General features: G+C 32.6%; 1 protein-coding gene across 1 annotated transcript in view; it reads left to right on the top strand.

Moving 5' to 3' along the window:
* LOC130897334 (discoidin domain-containing receptor 2-like) overlaps positions 1-21917 on the top strand; it is a 404892-nt gene that overhangs the window by 223825 nt on the left and 159150 nt on the right. Inside the window, exon 5 of the mRNA XM_057806133.1 lies at positions 2975-3122. Within this exon, the coding sequence (XP_057662116.1) occupies positions 2975-3122 (148 nt within the window). The remainder of the gene's footprint in view (positions 1-2974; positions 3123-21917) is intronic.

The following is a 21917-nucleotide window of genomic DNA, read 5'->3' on the forward strand; positions in this document are numbered from 1 at the left end:
TTGCCAGCATTAGTGCTTCAAAAGCTGCATTGTTGGATTTTCTACAAAATCTGTACCTAAGTGTCGAACAGATAAAATAATTGGAAAACATTTGCACCTATCAGCACAAACATATGTATGGCTGGAAGCTGAACGAGCTAGGCAAGAGGAATAAAATAACCCTACAATGGATTCCGGGACACAGCGGAGCGAAGGGAGATGAAATAACTAAGCGCACTAAAGTGAGGGCAGACGAATCCTTCATGGGACCAGAACTCTTCTGTGGTATCAGCAACACCGTTTATTGGGAGAACCTACAAGGGCTGAGACAGGCAAAGACTCTTCTGGAAAACTGTAACTAGAGTAGATCTGCTAAGTAAGAACAATCTACGAATATTAACAGGAGCTCTATCGAGGCACTGTCGCCTCAACAAACATCTTAAGATGCCAAACCTAGCAGATAATGCGACGTGCAGATTTTGTTGCACAGAGAACGAAGCCTCTATTCACATTGTTTAGAAGCACTACACTTGGATGCGTATGAAATAGAAGACGAAGATCTCTGACAATTAAAGATTTTTTGAAGGAAGTGGGATTAAAGGATCAGCTGTAAGGGCTCTCGCTCTCCTGTATCACAGCAAGAAAAGGGGATCCAATAGATCCTTTAAGTCGCAGTGTATACGAGACCCCAAATCCATACATACATACATGGGTGAATGCTGACCAAACTCATCTACAGACTATTGATTACAACTTCTTAGGCTATGAAACGAAGGATGGTAATTTGTACCCACGACAAATGACCAATGAACCACTGCTGGAATTATTGATTCAACCGTGTAAATGTGAATTGAAAATATTGATAATTATAATTTTCTTTTTTCTGATATGTTCAAATTTGCCTTAATGAATTAGATAATTATTGTTTCTAATTTTAACTTTCCTGTTCTTTTTTCACTTGACTAGCAGTAAGTATCTTTAATCGTGAAAATCAATTCAGTCCATTTACTATATATCTAAGGGGATGGGGTGTAAAAGAAAAATGAACCAATACGACTCTTGGCAACATTCAGAATCATATGCATGCTTTTCCAAGTTCAAAACCATACAACCAATGCGGTCCTCACGTTTTGTATACTCAACTCCATCCAGCGCCTGATCTAAAACACGCAAAAGACGCTACGTTATGCAGTGATGTACATATGAATAATGCGGTTTATAGTAACGTGAAAGCATTTATCAAAATGAAAATTAATCTTCAGTGGTAGTCCGAGAGTACCAAGTATCATTTCAAAAATTAAAACAAATAAAGGAAAATGTTGAACAGTGGCCACGAATTTGCAGTAATCGTTTAAAATAAGTCATAGTAACTAGACTAAGTATAGGTCACACTAAAATCATGCACTACGTAGAAGTAACAAACCTATGTGTACATACTGTAACCGAGAACTTCTGTAATACAATGTGATTTTCCAAATGACATAAAAACCCCACTAGGAAAGAATTGCGACGTGAATCTATAAGTATCTGTTAAAAACGTTTTTAATTGATTAAATATGATTTTACTACTAAATCCATAACCAACATGGTTGATGCGAGATACTTTGAAAAAAAATTTTGTGCCCTAAAATGCAATACTCATGACTTACCGATGTTATTCAATTTATATTGGTTTCTTTGTAGCTCCTATCTAGTTTAGTTTCACATTCAATGATATTTCAGTTTACCTTACCTAGATAGGTATATATTCGTTGAAAAAACAAATCCAGGTGCGATGAAAATGCATTTTATGCAAAAACATCGCTAGAAATTGTTTAGATTCGAACCGCAATGCGGAATTTGATTTTGCTTATATTTGAGGGTAGCAGCTGTCGAACATGATTTGAGTGACGTGGATTCACATTTCATAATCCTTTATGGCATTTTTATTACCTTTAGGTAAAGAAAATGATTGCCATCTGAATTATGGTATTTTGTTCCAACTACCCCAAATTTTATTACAGGGCTTTGATTATACAGGTCCCCTTAAATACGAATGAATAACATAGCATCTTTAGGGTATCAATTTTCATAATAAGTATCGTAAAATAATAGATGTTCTGTTTCCAGAACCACTCCAACGTCTATTTTCTAAAAAGTTTATTAAAATGGGAAACAAAAAATATGAAACATAATCTTCAACTAATGCGTATTGTCAGTTATGACATACGGAGGCGAGACTTGGACTCTCAAGATCGACTAAGAATCTCCCGTAATAGACGTCATCCACACTTGGCAAGAAGGACTGCTAATAGATGGACCATGGTACCCACGAGTCATCAAAAGACCCAGGAGAAGACCTAACTTAAGAAATGGGACCATGATACACAGAAACCAGCAGGAATAACTTGGGCCTGGCTAACCAACGATAAGTATTAATGGGTTTAAATGAAGGACCGATACATAAACATGCTAGGACGCCGATACGCGAAAAATTGTAGGAACAGGCTGATGAAGATGATCACAAATATAATACACCAAAGTGTACTAACAACTCTAATATGTTTCCGTGCTTTTGAATACTCCTGTTTTCACCGTTCGAGAAGCTCAGCTTAGTTCATATTATATTCAAGTCAAAATACATATAAACCAAATAAATTTGCATGGGAATTTCAGATCCGAGACATTCAATATGGCTTCCTATTATTGGTGGATCAGGAATCCGGGTGAAATCTATCACATATTATAACTCGCTTACGAAGCGTTTTTGGAAGTTTTGTTATACCAACTTTTTTCCTCATATTTACCTATAGAATCATTTCTCGAAAGATTGGAGTGATATTCCGAAACACCTTATATAGACTTCATTCCTAAGGATATGAGTTTTCTTAGAAAGTTTGTACAGGATTTTCAGGTTTTTTCCACGAAATATTGAATTGGAAAATTTCATCCGTTTGATTGATTTATTTATTTATTCATCCGTTTATTTATTTATTTATTTATTTATTTATTTCAGGTGTTAACCGGAAATAGTAATACGTATTTGGTTGTTCGGCAGAGATTGGAGTTGCCTTTTATCGCCAGTAAAGTTCGTTTTATTCCATACAGTGAACATCCAAGGACGGTTTGTATGCGCGTGGAGTTATATGGTTGTCCATGGGAACGTAAGTATAATTTTAAGTAGTAGGAATGAATTTTTTCACTTAATAATAATACAAACATCTTCAAAAAAGCATTTGAGAAACGGTTATTACAAAAATTACTAGCTGGCAACGTTGTTTTGCCTTATAAATTATATCTAGGAAATATTTTTCCAGTTTAATAGAAATAACTAATTTACTACAACTGTGTAGGGATGTACTTATAATCAAAAGCGTTGTAGACAAGTCATTAATATATTCCTAATTAAAATTCTTGATAGCTATTTGAATATCAAAAATAATTATTTATATTTTTCTATTAGTTATGCAAGATCATGCCACATATAGTTGTCCAAAAACCATTTTGAAACGAGCTTCATATTCAACGTGAGGCTAATTCTGGAATGCTAGTGGAAGAAATAAATCTGATGTAAATACTCGAAGAACTTGTTGGCGTTGTGGATCAATTCCTCTGTCTGTTGACTATGAATCTGCGCGTTTCTATTCGTTCTAACTGTCTCTGTTGATTTTATAATCTTTAATTTAGAAAGGAGGGGTCGTATGAGAATTTTTTATGTCACAGCATTATTTTCACGTCAACTAGTTACTATAGAATATTTTGCATCAAGTTCCGGAACGTCCTTTATATGTAATAATTTAGAAGTCATATTTTATTCATAAATTCACTCTTCTTATAGTTTTGACAAACCTTATCTATCGTTATTTTTAATAACAACTTTTAATAAAAACATTAAAAAATTTTCCTCTTTCGTATACTTTCCACATTATCTTAAAATTTATTAACTTATAACTTAACCTGATTTGTAGTGGTAACTTGAAGCGTACGTACCGTGTATTTTCTCACCACCTACTTTCTACACTTTTCACTAAATACACTAATTTATATTTCTAATACAAAATTTATACATATTTCTTCCGAGTTCTCGTTTGGCGCAACCACTACTTCAAAATATTGCAAACTTTCCATTCGGAATATTTTATTTTGGGAAAAACCGGCGCGTTTGCAAAAATTTTTAAATTATAAATTTTCTTTTTAACAGGGTTGCCTTCGAGATCTACACTAGTTTGTGATTTCGTAACAATATATTAAGCTATACCTTTTCAACAATTTTTTTTCTGAACTTTGTTTTGTAATCATTAAATCAATTTCTCCGAGTAGTCGGTATCGGTATGAAATGGAAATGATTAATATAATAATTAATCAATAAAACTATGCACTAATACTATCTAAGTTAATATTCATTCGCATTAAGTTTACGCAGTGCACAGTTCGATATAGCTACAATATGAATATGCTGTTGCTTTCCCAATATTGAAAATAAATCAGTTTCAAACGTATAATGGGAACCATACCTGCTTTTACAAACATTAAACGCTTCTCAGTGTGTATTTAAGTTGCGTTCATCATTCAAAATGCTTTCAAATTAATTACATCTCTCTTATTCGACAGAGTTTTCAATTAGTCTGAAAGTTACCTTCACTTTCTGAATCTCATACTGAAACGTGGATTTTAGAATTTTCTCCTTTTGTTTTAAAAAATGTTTACTCAAGAACTTTCAGAAGCTTCAAATAATTAGAAGTACTGTTACAAGTAAAGTTTTTTTTTATAAATTACTCCTTTGCTACCCCTGTTGATTGTTTACGAGGATATATTTATTTTTCAAAGTAATCTCCTTTCAGCTCCATACAATTTTCCTAGCGATGTTCAATAAGTTCGATACCCTCTTTATAATAAGAATCGTCAAGCTCCTCAAAATAGCCGTTAACTGCCGATATCACCTCTTCATTGTTGGAAAATCTTTGACCACCATTTTTTCAAGTCTGGGAACAGAAAATAATCCGAGGAAGCTGAAACTGGCGAATAGGGTGCATAAAGTAGCAACTGAAACTTTATTTATTAATTTAGGCCTTTGCCATAATGGTTGGAAGAATTTTTTTGCAGTATCGAGACTTATTCTTACCAAAAGGAGGAAAGACTCGTAGATAATTTGCCATAAAACATAAAATCGATACTGGTATTTCCAAGAAAGTAGAGCGAGGAAAAGGAAGCTGTCCATGGGTGTCTTCAGTACTGCTGGTTAAGATAATGGATAGAAGTACGTGATTCTGTGCGGACTATTGTCGGTTGAACATCGTTACGAAAAAAGACAGGAAGATATTTTCTACCTTAGATCTTTGCAAGTAGAGACGGACCCAGAAGATAAGGAGAAGACGGCTTTCACCACCGAATCATGCTGTTCAGGCTCTGTAATGCGCGCGTGACATTTAAAAGACGTCTGGAAATGGTTATTGAAAAATATATCTGGTAGATATCATAGTATGGGGAAAAACATTTGACGAACACTTGAAGAATTTGGAAAACGTATCCAAACGACTGAACTCGAAGAGTCAATAATTACAAAACCGAGTCAACTTCTAGTTCATATATTGAGCAATGAATAAGTGGCAATGGACCCAGAGAAACTTGCCTCCATACAGCGATGGCTACAAACAACCCATAAACATCAAGTTAGGAGTTTCCTTGGACCTTGCACGTTATAGAGATTCATAAGAAAGAGCTTTCCACTGGGACGAAGACTGTCAAACGGCGTTCGAGACTTTGAAGAAACATTTAACCACGGAGCTGATATTAGCATATTCGTAATCAGAGAGACATTATTCTTGACAGTGACACAAGTAACATAGGAATCGGAGGAGTGCTCTCACAGATTCGATGAAAGATCTATATAAGCTGACCAATTGTCAGAAACTTCTTTCAATCGCTTATAAGTGCAACTTTGTATTTGTTTTAGCGAATGAAGTGCTAAACTTTCTTATTGACTCTGAATGACTTCAACCCCACAATAAAAAATTTTCTAATTATGACAAATTATGAAACCAACTAACCTTCTTTGATCAATTTCTGACCTTCCAGATAATATGGAAATTCCATCAAAGATATTGTGAGGGCTCAAGAGTGATGTATCTTGGAAGAATCAAGAGTGAATTTTTATAGATAAAAGAACACAAAAAAAGCCATTAACTGCCTATCTTTTTTGTATACAGTGTGAACTAATATTTAGGTGACTCAACAGAAGACACGCCAAAACGAATGAAGCTTTTCACAATATATATATATATATATATATATATATATATATATATATATATATATATATATATTATTTGCTCGCCCAATTGTTAAATTTCTGAATAAGATCGTTCATTAAGATTGAACTATTCCATTCAATAGGGGCAACCTGATACGAAACATGGCAGAGCAACATCTTGATTAGACATGAAGAGCCATCTTAATTAATTTTCTTGGTATTTGTATTTCAATTGGACAATGTAATGGGAAAGCAGCCGGGAAAACGCACCTAATTGAGATCATTTGAAAAGGAATATCTGGCGCATTGAATTTCGTATGATTTGTATTGGATTGTCGTAATTTCAATTACATTGTTTCATTTCAGATACCCTGACAAATTGAACTGTTAGTTTTTATTTTGAATGTTATGTTCATATTATATTTTAGTTTAAAAGTTATAATTAGATCAAGAGTGAGGAATAATAAGAAAAATGCCACAATAATTCAAATATCAAACAAATTTATTGAAAAAAAATTGTATTTATTTGTTAATGGAATAGTATGTTAAAATATAAATCAGGCTTTTTATTCCAGCAAGATTTCGAATGCTGGAATAGTCTTTTATTACGAGTGTTTTTCGCTATTTTCTCTGTTTTGGCTTAAATTCACATTATTTATTGAAAAATGGACAAAAATATACATTGGGGAAATTACACAATACCGTAGGTGTTCGGTTGGTAGCAGTGATTCATGTTTAACAGTTAAATTTGGAATTATTATTTTAATTTAAAAATTTGCTTGAGTAAAAAAAACTTAGTAAGCGAAATGTCCGGTCAAGAATTTCAATTTACACAACCAGAATTATGGGACGTGGCCTTTACCGCCATAAATAATTTATAATAATAATAAATATATCAAACCATCCAGTCACTTTAAAGCTAGGTCTTTCCAAGAAATGTTTTCGCTGTAGATTTGTATGTTCATTCATGATTAATTTTACTTTGTCTAAAAACTCATTATATTTTATTGTGAATAATATTTAAAAATTGAAATAACCTCACACAACCCTCACATATGGCCGAATAAAACATCGTCCAGTCAACTGTCAAAATGAAATTGTTATTCAGGGGCACCAACCCACTACAGAAAATAACCAGATATCGTTTAAATGGAGTCTCTTCTAACACGAAAATGCGTGCTAGAATAACGCTGTTCTAATACCGAAACAGAGAAAAGAAAATTCTACAAAATTACTGAGGTCTTGTAAGAAAGATGAATAATAATTATTTATTATAGAATAGTGAAGATTTGGGACACTCTCAGTCGCAAATTAATTTTACTTCTTACACATGCAATTTTTTGATATAATGTGAGTTTTATGAGAATATTTGAAGATTTTCACTCATTCTCTAGTGATTGTCCTTCTCACAGCTATTACTCTATCTATAGTTAATATTTGAAAAACCCACTTGAACTAATCAAAATTAGATTTTATGAATAGCAAATTCAAGAAAATAAATTTATTAGGAAGACCCCATATATTGACAAAAGGTGGATATTTCAACCAATAATTTATTTTCCAACTAATACTTTGTAAACGAAATCGAGGAACTGGAAAAAATCAAACAAGATATTGTGAGGATTCAAGAGTGTTGTACGTTGGAAAAATCTATGGTAAGACCGACATATCTGGAATAAAAGCATGGTATAAAAGTTGAAATCCAACCAAGAATAATGTACACATAGAAAAGAGAAAGATGGAATTTTTAGAGATAACAGAAAACAACTGAAAATAGCCATTAACAAAATCTTTGACCACCGAGCCATTTTTTTAAATCTAGGAACAGAAAATAATACGAGGGGGTTAAATCTAGCGAATGAGATGAGATAGCAATTCAAACTCCAATTCATTAATTTTGGCCATAGCAATAACGGATGTTTGTCGTCTTGATGAAACAACATGTTATTCTTAGCCAAATGCGGCCGTTTTGATTTGATTTCTTTGATCAAACGTTGCAATAAGTTCGCATAATACTTGCCGTTGATAGTTTTTCCTTTTTCAAGATAGTCAATGGAAATTATCTCAGGCGCATCCCAAAAAACCGAAACCATGATCTTTTATGCAAATGGAACGGCCTTTGCCTTCCATGGAGCCGACTCTTCCTTTTTAATCCTTTGTTTTGGGTATGAAGTGATGAACCCATGGTTATGGAACGACACAAAATATTAGTTCTCCGTCTCTGTGACACATGTCAAACACTCGATGGAAACGTCTTCACGACGCTGCTCCATTTTGAGGTAACGCGGCACCCATCTTATGCACAGCTTTCTCATGTCCAAATTTTCAGCTAATATGCAATGAAACACCTACTATATCTGCTAGCTAGCGCATTTTCAGTCGACGATCATCCAGTACCGCTTTGTGGAAAGGAGCAGTCTCACTCAGAGCAGAATCTAGTTCAGCTTTTGTATTGGTTGGGATGAGGTCTTTCAAATAAAAGTATTATATCACATAACGATGACCAATTTACTGAAAACGTTCACTATTGATGGCTGCCAAACAAATAATAGACAACTTGATTGTAATAACAAATTTCGAATTGTAAAATTTTCCAAAAGTTCCTTCTTACTATATTCGAGGGTAAAAATTTTTCAACGATGCGAATGTTTATTCTCGGCGTCACGTCGATTTCGGAATTTACTAAGGGAAACATGATATGTGTATTTAGAGTTATAATTTTATTTACATGTTATGTTAACAAAACAAAATGTACCTCACCCTTAGAGACTTCAATTTCATAACTAGCAACCTTACAGATTAGTTACTTAATACGGGTCTCATAGAGCCTGTATTAATTTCGTGGTGTTTTTATCAAGCCGGGAGCGTAGCATCTTTTGTAGTAATATACATTGCGGGGGCAAACAGGACCTAATTAAATATAAACAGGCAACAATGGGGGCGCGCTTTTCATCCTTCTGCAGATAAAGACCTTTTGCTGAGCCACACATCTGTTATGACAAGTTAAATATTCATTTTACGGTGGTTTCCTTTCTTTTTGAAGTGGTCCTGTGCCAGATCTAAGCATTTGCTGCAAACAATAGGACGTATATTTGTCATGAGAGATGAATTTCGGGCTTGTTGTGTTTTCAATTTGAACATGTCAAATATTGACTGAATGTAACCTAATTAATTTAGATAATAACCCATTGTCCTCGGCTTAATAAGGATACAAATTCAAACTTAATAATGCTGGAGATTATTAATCTGTATGATCAATTTGAACAAATATTGCTTCTCGTTTAGTCTTGTTTAATTTCTACGAACAAGGGACGAATCAAATTTGTTTTTACACATATGTGCAAAATTGTAGACCATTATCCAGAGAATTAATTGACAATAATACATCATATAAACAACAAATCATCAAACTCTGGAAACAACTGATAATTGTAATAAACTAATGAATAAAGTGGTTAATAAAATAAAAATTGACAAATAAAGTAAAAAGAAATTTTATCCTTTCCAATTTGATAAAATTGATTAGTTACTATTTTATTTCAATAGCTTCGATAATCATATAAACTTTATCACAGAAGAGGGAATGTTGGAAAATTATTATCTTTTCTTGGCACTAAATTTATTACAAACAATAGAATTTTAATGCGCTTATAGGAAACTAATAAGTTCTGGAAGAAAACAACCTCAAATACTGTACAATTTTTTTTCTGGAAACTCATATCTTCATATCTTTTGAAACGATTTTATACAGGGTGTTCCGATACTTAATGCAAAAAATTTGGGAGTGAGTAGATGACGTGAAAACAATGCTGTGACAGAAAAAAAATATCTAATACGACCCCTAATTTCTGAGATTGTGGTACTCAAATTTTTCTAATTTATACATTCGAACATTATCAATTTTTAATGGATGATTACGTAGTGTAGTTAACGGAATAAATAATTCTACACTATTATCTGAAGGCCAGGGGCTAATGTCCAAGAGTTAACAATCTGTAACTTTTACAAAGACAACCTGTACAATCTAAAGATAGCAGAAATGAGTTTTTCACAAATAGAAACTCTTTGTGTAGCTTGATGATATCTATGTAGATTTTTGGAGCTTTGTACATACAAACCAACCGTCATAAAGATAAATATTTCTATCAACGACACTTTGAATATTAAATTTTGAATCATAAAATTTTTACAAGAATTTATACACCTCAAAGCCACCACAAATCTCAATTATTTATTTCCAATACGAAGAATACATAAGTATTTGAAAGCTCGGAAAATATATTTGTAAAATTGTCTACTTTGGTGTTTCATTGCCACGTTCCCAATAAGAAAACGCTTCGTGTATATCATGAGATTTATTTTAAATATTTCATTTGACCAGAAAGTACTAAGGATTTTGAATAGTATATATATATATATATATATATATATATATATATATATATATATATATATATATATATATATATATATATTCACCCCTTTGAGTACTCCGCTGGATAAAACTGTTTCATCGCCTGAGTGTACCTTGGTAAAATAGCGAACATAAAAACTCGAGTCCGACTACACGTTTCCAAATTGAATTTATTTATTCATAGTATGGACTCGAATACAAACTACAGTTTGGTACATTATTTTAAAATAAACATACAGTGGAGAAAAGGTTGTAAAATTGTACCAGTCAGATATCTCCACAGCCTTTACCCACTTTGTGAAAATAACTTAAATATTCATAAGAATATAATCCACGAAATTTGAGTTTTCTATTTTTTAGTCTGATCTTTTTGACATGATACAAATCCACTATAATATAATAATTGTCTTTCTATACTTCTGTGATGTCTACGGGATCAGGATCAGGAGCGGATCGGGATGCAAGGTGAGAGTTTAAGTCTCCAGATAATTGATTTTGGATATCGTTAGAACCTGTTTTTGGCCTTAGCATACTTATTCTTCTAACAAAATAATGCTGGAATGTTTTGCACTTGAGTTTTATACCTGATCGATTTGCTGAATAATAAATATTTTTCCAAATAAATTTTTTTCCACATCTAGGTATTATAAATATCTTAAAGACTATAGTAAATCTCTTTTCCTTTATTTTACATCACTAATATTTGATTTGTTTTAGTTGAGAGTCTTGTTATATTCGAAAATTCAAATTTTACCGAAAAATAATATCGATGTAATTTAAAAGGAAAACGTGTCGGCGTTTAAGGGATGAAACTGCAATTATTTCAAGCCACTTTTCACAAAACTATTTTTCAGGATATACAAATCGAGGGAAGAGCGGAGAGGGTCCGGATATAACGATCCGCATTCGAACGTACGTTGCCCATCAATTTTGTTAGGTCCGTTTGTACCTTTTGTTACGTGTTTATGTTTGCTGTTTTTATCTGATCAGTTATTCTGTTATGTATTTGGGAGCTTCAGATGAGTTATTGCTTGAAAAATGAGATCAAAGAGTAAAATTGGCATGGAATATCATTGAAACTGCCGGTGCCGGCTTCGAATCGGTTATTTCAATCATAGTTCATCAACAAGGATTTTGATATGGTTATTTTTGTATTATTTGTATAGCTGTAAACCAGTTTGCTTTCACGTTTCACGACATTAGTATAACTCATTAATAGATATATGGATAAATTTTGATTGTTTACTACTGATAAACAATAATAAATATATTTATTTTTCAACTTAATCCCCTTTTACATCCACACACTTTTCCCAGTGATGTTCAATAAGTTCGATACCTTTTTATAATGAGAATCGTCAAGCTTCTCAAAATAATCATGAACTGCCGACACCATGTCTTAATTACTGGAAAATACTAGAGCAATTTCTCGCTTAATACTTGCAATTGATAGTTTTTTCTTTTTCAAGATAATCAATGAAAATTATACCACGCGAATCCAAAAAACTCGACGCCATAATCTTACGTGCAGGTGAAACGGACTTTCCCTTCTTTGGAGCTGGTTCTCCCTTTTTATTCTATTATTATTTTGTTTCGGGTGTAATGTAATGGACCCACGTTTTATCCATAGTTATGAAACGGGGTAAAACACTCGATGGTAACATTGTTAATATGCGATCTACCACACTTTTTGAAATGACTCCTAGCTCGCGCGCTTTCATTCGACGGTCATCCAGTACTGCTTTGTGGATTTTGGTAAAACCCCAGCGATGCTGGTCTTCGCAAGTCGTATGGCCTCATTTAAACTCTGCCATCAAATATTTTACTGTTGATAACGAAAGGGCAGTCTTATCCAGGTTTTCCATGTTTACAAATTCACTGAAAACGTTCACTATTGATGACTGTCAAGCAAATACTAAACTTGAAAGCCTTGACAGGTACTTCTGTACCTATCCACGTCTACAAGTCTTAAGGAGTAATATACAAGCAATAGGATTATTACATAATTATTTAGTTACCTCGTCTATTTTGTGAGGATATACGGCTATGAGGAAATTCTGGGTTAGCTGGGTTAGCTTTGACGATTACACGAGTAGGTTATTTCATTTTTTCTTTCTAAAGCTTTCGTGAAGCCAATATTAGATATTTTTATCGTCAACATTTCATCACTCCAGTCGTATGATAATAATATGACACCATCTTCATAACGTACTTGTAAAATAAAGGATGGCTGTGAATGAATATGTGGACACCGGTCTAGTGGAAGATCATCACTATATTCCTGTTAATTCTATCACGTTTTTCTAATTCTCCAAACATTTTTTGGAAGACGGGTGACAACCCTTGTGCATTTTTATACTGATGATGAATAATTTTCTGAAAGCAATAACAGTATTCTTGTTCCTCAGCTCCATATGCCTTCGTGAATACTTCGAAGGATTGTTAGGTTCGGATATGGTTCGCTCCTTTCTCTTGGTAATGGTTTCCTTCGAATAGCGCTAGTCGGTTGGCACGAACTACTGTCGATTTTCCTTTGAAGAGATTCATCAAATAATTGCAATATATCATTTAACAACAACAACTTCAAAGTAGAAGTAACACTAAAACCACCTGGAGTTATGGTATGGGGTACTGCATCCAACTCGAGTATAGCAATTCTAGAAAGATTTCAATAGAAAGTACTCAGAATTATTGTAAATTCTCCAACACATTGGCTTAATCTCTAATGAAATCTCCCACCCAGCGAAGGCTTAGAAGGTATCTTCCGTGTGACCTGCCTGACAGATTTTAGTGTCATAGTGATGTGTTATTATCCTTTAATCAAACGATTTTTTTAAGTGAAGGAAAATTGGCACTGGATAATTCTCGTACAAGACATATGCTCATTGTAAAATTTTACAGATTGCAAATAAAACAAAGGGTTAAAAAAATCATCTCGTAAAATGATTTGATAGAAAATATATTTTCAACCACAACCTGCGTGAACCTAATGTGAGGTAATTTATTTCTGGCTTCAAATTTTCTGATTGACCTAAACAGTTGTTCCTCTTCTACCACAACCAACATCATTTGAAGACAACCAAGACAACCAGGCATTTTATTTTATAGTTTCTTTTTCACTTTTTTGTATGCAAATAAATTCCTCTCTCCATCCTCACAACTACCTTGTATTTAAAAGAAATGTGTTGATTGGTGATGTTTAATAATGTATTCAAATATCTTATAACTAGTTACTTCCAAAATATATGCTGTAGTCAATACTGATTCACAAGAATAAGGTTCTTAGTTCACTGTTCCGAAGATATATAAAAGTAAATACTGTGCAAATATCGCAAATATTATTGAAAAACAGTCTCTATTTCAGGAGGAATTATTAGTGGACTTTTAGGCGGTGAAGCTTTGAACCGTTTGTCTGATTGTTTAACTAGGGAAATATTCAATATACCTAAAGACAAAGCGCTGGAAAATGCATATGTTTATTTTGGTGTAAATCAAAATTCATCAAATATTGAAATCAACACTGCTTATAAAGAAAAATGTCTCCAACATCATCCAGATAAAGGAGGCAATGCCGACGAATTCCATAAAGTACAAATACATATGGCAACGATCAAAGCAGCTAAAGGACAGTTATACAACTGAACAATCGCAAAAAGAAGTCATGTCTAATGAAATAAATTCCTTTCTTGTTTTAGTCTATCTCTTTGAAATATAAGAACTTCCATTCAGAAATTAAATGTACAAACACCTTATATATTAAATCGTATTACTCAAAATGAATACATTGATTCATCATTTGCTAAGTCCCGATCACTTGTCGTGTATTTTTATTTATCCACGACTTGAATAATGTAAAAAATTGGTTTTCATAATTTTCGCGAATAACGCAGTAGTAAATATTTTCAATTTAGTTCTGTACACATAAAAAAATTCTTAAAAGTAAATTTTCCTATACCAGTCTTGAACCCGTGACCTGCAGTTTTAATACACGGAGCATTAACACTAATACATATATTTTCGTGTTGATTATTATGGATATATATGATTATTATAATTTTAGACAACCATGTAGGGAAAATGTTTAAATAAACAATAATATATTTATGAAATATAATTTAGTAAAATATTTAGAAGTCGTGGATAAAGTATAGTATCCGACTCACGTATAATGAGTTATACTCACTCGGTGATTTATGTAAACTTCACCTCGTTGATAATAACCTCCATTAATTATCGTGAATAATATACTATTATATAAATTATCAAAATATCTCATTACTATGAGGTCTTTCAGTTTATTAGCTCCAAAATTCCAATGACCAGAATGACCCACGTTCAAGGGAATGAATATTAAATAGAAATTTCATCTTGGACGAGCAATAGAAGGTATTAGGTATTAGAGTTAGAAATGACATTTATAGAAAACTTCGAAATGATGATTTATATATAACACTAAATGTCATGCAAATATTTTAGGTTGAATAATCTATATCAAAAAATATCTTGATTCTGAAGGAAGAGTTGATACTTCAGCGGATAGTCTGTACAAAATCTCTTTATAAAAATTTAGTAAACTAGCGCTGTATTATTAAATAGTCTGTATACTTTTGTCTGATAAATTCTGAGTTGATTCTTGATATTTGACTATAATTTATTACTTAAACACCACATACGTACATGCAGACAGAGTTTGGAGAATGATTAATACTCCGGGATTAATCCATTAGGCTTTTAGAAGGATTACCGAGGGGCAAAAGCAACACTTTGCAGAATGTGTGTCCCATGCCAACCACACATATTCATTTACTTTTGGGGGCCTTAATCTGCATTACTACGGCCTATATTCGCTAACTGTTATAACTTATTTTCTCTGGAGAACTATAATGAAGATGTACCGTTGTTTTCAGAAACCCTTTTTGGACAAAATATGAGAGGAATAAGACGATGTTCGCTTCCTAAGAGGTACATAATTTTAGTTATGTTAATATTCCTACTACTTTTTGGAAAATAGTATCAAAATTATAGATCGTCTCATCCCATTATTCTTGGAATACATAAATGGTCAATATTTACAATCAAAAAGTGCTTCGCCTATTAAATTCAATAGTTCGTTTTCTATTATTCTACTGAATAAATTCCTTTTCTCAGTTATTTCTATATTCTAGATAATACCTTTATCAAGAAAGAAGATTGACTCTTCCCAAATCTACATTTCAGCTGATTTAAGTTTTTCTCGTCTTTATTAAATGAGTGCTTATTTTTTAATTCCCAATTTACTAACTATCCCAAAAGAATATGATGTTTTCCAACAGATATATCTTCTTGTTCATCGTACGTTAGGACTTAGTCCTATGTATGCATCAATGGTTACCTAGTTGCAGCTGGGATGATGAAGACCAGCTTTCATACCATCTTGTAGGTGGTCGTTCTGGTGATCGAGATGTATTCTGGCTATAATTGCGTTAGCTGGACTGAGTAGACCAGTGCTTTCATAGCCGGTCGACTTAATTATGTAGACGCATTAACGAGAAAAAAATCTGTTCTGTTCATTAACAGTTATCTTTGAATTTGAGTAATTCAAATCTGTTTGGAATGTTCCACCAAGCTTCTGACTCAATAATTCTTTGATCTAGGAAAGAAACTAATCATTCTGAAAAAGGATTCTTTATACGAGAATTATTTTTTAGGTTTTGAGATATGGCAATACTGTTGTGAATATGTCAAATGTCATCATGAAATTTGACATATTTAATGATGAACGTACTCAGAAAGTGTGTTATTTCAGTCGTTTATAGATACTTAAAATATACATCTTGTCAAAAAATGGAATTAAAAGTTTTTCGTGCGATGATTAACTATGCCTGTCGATATGCATTAATTCAACAACATTTTGCCGATTAACTTTCTTTCACTTTTGGTACATTCAATCTAAAATCTATTTTGTAGTACGTGTATTCAAAAAGATACAAAGTCTGACGCTGCCTTTCTCTTCTTGACTGAGACAAGATGGAAAGTACTTTCTCGACATATAAAAAGGCAAAAAATTTTTCACTTAATTTCAAACCTACATCAAATTCTAATATGTTCAAAGATGCTTGATGTTCCAAAAGAAAACTTTTATTACTTTACCAACTTTTTACGACTCTTAGCGAAATATTAGTAGACGTTTTACGTCTAGACTGGCCTAGCTGATCCCATCACAAAAGTATTTGAACGTTTTCAAGAGAATCCCTCAATTTATGTAAATAGGTGTATACGAAGTAGTGAACGATTTGCTGATTAGATTTCGTAATTTAATAAATATATATTTCGAAATGTACTTACACTCAACCTAAATATTTGTATGGAATTTTATATCATTTAGAACTAAAAATATTGGAGTTTTCGCTTTCTACACATAATTAATAGAAAATAAATAAAGAATACATAATAAAACAAGAAAAGCATACTTCAATCAATTATTAGTTTGCTCACTCATTCTAAACTCTCAATTTGGAACGATTCTCATTGCTTATTATCATATTGTAACGTTTTCGTATTTACTTTACTTTACTTAAACAATTTCTGCGATTAGTTTTACTAATTCGTTCTTTTCGATTTATTCAAAACTAACTTACTGCGCTGCATAAACTTATTTAGATACCACAAATAGAATTCTACAAAGTTCTAGGACAAAAAAAATACACAAGAAATAAATAAAACGACTTCCTAGGAATTATTTAAAAGAAATACTGTATTAAACCACCATCCGTCATTTATAAAAAAAAAAATAAATAAGGCGCTGCGCGAATTAGACGAATTTTAAAATTCCATTGAAGCTGGACAGGGCCGGCCTAAGGACTCATTTCAGGTGCTTGTTTGTAACAGTATACTATCATGTATAAACGGATTGAAGTACGCAAACATAGTTTTTCTAATTTTGGAGTTATTTTGAAAAGTTGGAGTTACTATGGAAATTAGTATCAATATTACAAGAAATGTCGACAGGTGTTTCTGAAATCAGGTACAATCCTATTTACATGCAATTGAGGGCAGCTTCAACCAATTATTATAATTATTTTTACTTTTCTGTATAGTTTTTTCTAGTTAATTTGTGAAATAAAAATATTTTATACTTGGTGTGTTTTCAAGATATCAATTGATACTACTAAGCTGGAATTACTGGAACCGTTGGGGATATTTCATTCTGTTTACATTACCACTACTAAATACTAACACTGTATAATTTACGTTCAGTCTCTGAAGACGATAACTTGGTTATAGAAACGCGCGTCAGACTGGGTAATTGTGAGTGTTGGTGTAGTGATGGTGTAAACAGTGTGTTCAGTATTGACACTACTGATTGCCAGCTCCCACCAACTTTTTATCAATAATGTCGATTTGATTTTCAGAAATGTTTGTCTATAAAATTTCTGATGTAAAAGAAGTGAGAAAATCTTAGGTGTCACCTTTAATTCATACTTTATAAACAAATTCAGCAAATATGTGATAAGTTGTAACAAAACTCAACATTCCAAGGTGCTGGAAATCTTGAATATCTATAATTATAATACAAGGTTTTTATCCGTATTTCTTAAAACGAAATAATTGCACTTCTGTGAGTATAAAGTGATCACCCGGTATAATGATTTTATAAATTTACTATTATGTAAAAAATACTCATAGATATAACCATTAACATGTATTATATTTTATTAACAACATGTAATTAGTTTTTGTGCCAACACAACTGTTACATTTTCTGCTACCCTCAAGATGGTTATAAGATAACGAAAACGCATATTTTCAACTCCCATACACTTTGGAGTTTATTATAAATAACCTATTTCGTAGTATCCCTGATCGTTATTCTGTGTGAGACCTAAGTATTTCACATAAAGTACTAAATAATTGTCTAGCCATAATACATGTGACATATAATATTTTTCTGGCAATAACATTTAGAGGGACACATTCTTTAGTTCCCTAGCGTGTGCAAAGGGGCGGGAGAATGAATGTTACGCTTCTCAAACTTTTCATATATCAACATTTTATGCAACACGTGCTAGAAAACACCCTCATTCCGACCGTGTAACTCATATATCTTCATTACACAGCGCGGAGGTCCTTCCTACAGGATGTAGACTAGTGACAAATATAAAGATGGAAGTAATGTTAATATATTTGTAGGGGATAATTAAGCGTTTTTTTTTTGATAATTTTAAAATTTATGATAAATTCCAATATATTCCAACGTTATTATTGAATTGAAATTATTTGTTACATCCATTTCCATGTATTCAATTAAAAGTTTGAAATTAATTGCTACCAGAGTTTTTGCAACTTTTATATCCTTTCTTTCCACATATTTGGAGCAAATATAATTCCATTGTTTCTGGTTTTTCTGTAGAACATTTTCATTCTTGTTTAAAAAATGATGAAGTTTGCTTTCGTACAAATGAGATAATCAATAATATATAATTTAAAACTTTTGGCAATTTAATTAGAAGTAGAACTTGAGTCTTGAATTTCTGATTAAATTTGAACGACCTACGAGGTCTGGCTATTAAATAACGAGACTGGTTACAAAAAAGGGCTTTATTATAAAAATTATGCATTCGAATGCTCCTCTTCAATATACTCTCCTCCCCTTGCCACATTCGTTTTTTCCATTGATCGAAGTAGTGGTGGAAGTCTTTTTAGTGAATACCTTTAGGACTCAGATCTTTTTCTAACCTTTCTAACCTATTCAGGAAATCTTAGCAGACCAGTTGACATAAGAGCTTTTGGTCAGGAGTCAGATTTTTTGGCACCAACTTCGCACAGACTTTTGTCATGTGTAATTCCTCGTATAAAATTTTTCTAACCGTTTCTTTATCGGCGCTTACACTCTCGGCAATCATCTGGATGCTCATTCTACAATGTGCATGCACAATTTGGTTGGTTTTGGTCACTATTTCCGGAGTTGGAACAGTCACAGGACGAAAAGTTTGGGCACACTTCTAATCGGAAAAAAAGGAGAATCTGAATCAATTATAAATATAGTTTCATATTAATTTTTAAATAGAATATCTGGTATACAGAAATAATGACAGATGCTTGTCATTCTATATGATAGGAGCGATTTCAACCATTAAGCTCTTAACAGACATAATAATGCTTCCGTAAAAATTATATTGGAATACTTCCAAGTACGCATTGTTTTTATTATATTGATCAAATTCATGAAGCATAAAACTATATTTGAACCGCTCATTTTAAAAACAAAGTCAAAAAAATAGAAGAGGACTTTTAAACCGCTATTGTATGCTTGAGTGACAATACATCTTTCAGTGATGAAAAAAACGTAAGTCGTTATGTGAGAATCATGAGTCTACATTATATGTATGTTAACTGCTGAAATAACGTAAGTCATTGACATGCGTGGTTTTAACTCTGACCATGATGACTGATCAATTAATCAGTTGTTCCAGTGCACCCAAGCAGTCTTGTTGATATTGATATTCTCCCTGGACAAATTCAAGTAGTTTTAAAGACCAAATTTATACTTATTAACGATATAGTCAGATGTCTAGTGATAATTATATATCCTTGTGAAAAAGAAAGAAATATTTTTGAAAATGCCAAAGTCAAAGGTGTTGCACACACAAATTGGAAAGGATAAACGATTCCGACACATTTGTTTGTTAATTCAAAAAGTATTTATAACTACAAAGCCAGTATATTATTTTTCATTTAGTTGCCGAAAACAGTGTTCCAACGATCTTGTGCAAAACGACTTCGACCACGGCTTTAATAAAATGAATGGTTTAGTCCGTAAGAACGAGCAAGATATATTCTTGCAACCATTGATTGAAATAATGTTGTAATATTTCACAGACCACGAAGGAATGTGCACTGTCTAGGCAGTATTCATTCATTATTTTGCCAGAAAAAAAGAAGTTTGCCAAAACTCATTCCAAGCAGTTTGTGGCATTACAAAAAACAACGTAAGGAGGCTCTGTAGTCTATTTCTAAAATCACTTACTCCTCATGACAAGCGCGGAAAGCCAACACAAAACCTCCACAAGTGCTCAAGAAAATACGTTGTTTATCTTATTCAAAGATAAATTTCCGGACTTTATAGTAAACTATAAATTCTATGTGAAGTACTCCAAGGAAAATTTCTCTTTAAGAGACCTCAGAAGGATACATATAATTGTGGGTAAAAATCAAAAGTCCAAGCTTAAAAATCAAAAAGGCACATTAACTGTATAAGCCGAATTAGCAATCCACAAAACAAGAGTAAAGAAATTTTACGAAAAGGTATCTGATGTAAAAGAAAATTTGAAAACTCGTGATGACGTGGCAGCTACAACCTTTGATTTCATGCAGAATTTGCCATTACCGTGTACACACGTTTAGGGGATTTTCTATTTGAATCAACTTCAGGTCAAATGTTTTGGATATAAAAAATGCGAAAACAGTGAAATCGGTATTTTACACATATCATGTGAGTATGGTCAACAGAGGCGCCAATGAAGTTTGTTCAATGATACTGCATGCAAAGCATAAGAGAACTTTTCATTTTTTCTGACAACCGCCCTGTTCAGAATAAAAACCAACAGATACAAAAAGTTTACACAAAATAATGCACTACTTTCCTATCAGAGGTCAATCTTTCCTTCTTAATGATCAAGACTTCGGCGTACTAAAAGACATATAAACAAATATGATCGAATACATGTTTCAGAACAATATTTTGGCGAAAGAAAGCTCCAAATTTTCTGTATTCGTGGTGCAGACATCTCAGATATTGGAATTTAACAAGTGGTGGCCCAAATATTACAAGAAAAATTGTGTGGCGGATAAATGTTTTGGACGAAACGTACTAGAAGAACACAAAGTATTCTTCGCAGTGTCTACATACCTAAATCTTAAATACAAAAAAGGAAGCGTTTCCTCCGAATATTTTATTGATGGTTACTTAAAAAATACTTTCAGCAGAAGTAATATTACCAACTGATAAGGCTTACGCCAATGACTATGTTTGTATTAATTCTGAGAAGATAGAGAAAATCAAACAGGTGAAAGGAAGCATTCCCAAGGAACATTAACCATTTAGTACAAACATTTTCGACTGGCCAATGAATGTCGACGTGGCTATTGATAATGTGGAATCCGATGAAGAGTATAATTATGTGTCTTGAAATGATTTGCTTACTCAAAAAAATTTTTCAAATTATTTCGCGTATTTTTTTATTATCAAGGTATACCATAACACATTGTGATAGTCACAATCGATATATTGAGCCTAGAATGATTTAGAACCCAAAA

This window comes from Diorhabda carinulata, chromosome 8 (assembly GCF_026250575.1).
Source record: "Diorhabda carinulata isolate Delta chromosome 8, icDioCari1.1, whole genome shotgun sequence".
In the NCBI taxonomy this organism is placed as follows: Eukaryota; Metazoa; Arthropoda; class Insecta; order Coleoptera; family Chrysomelidae; genus Diorhabda; species Diorhabda carinulata.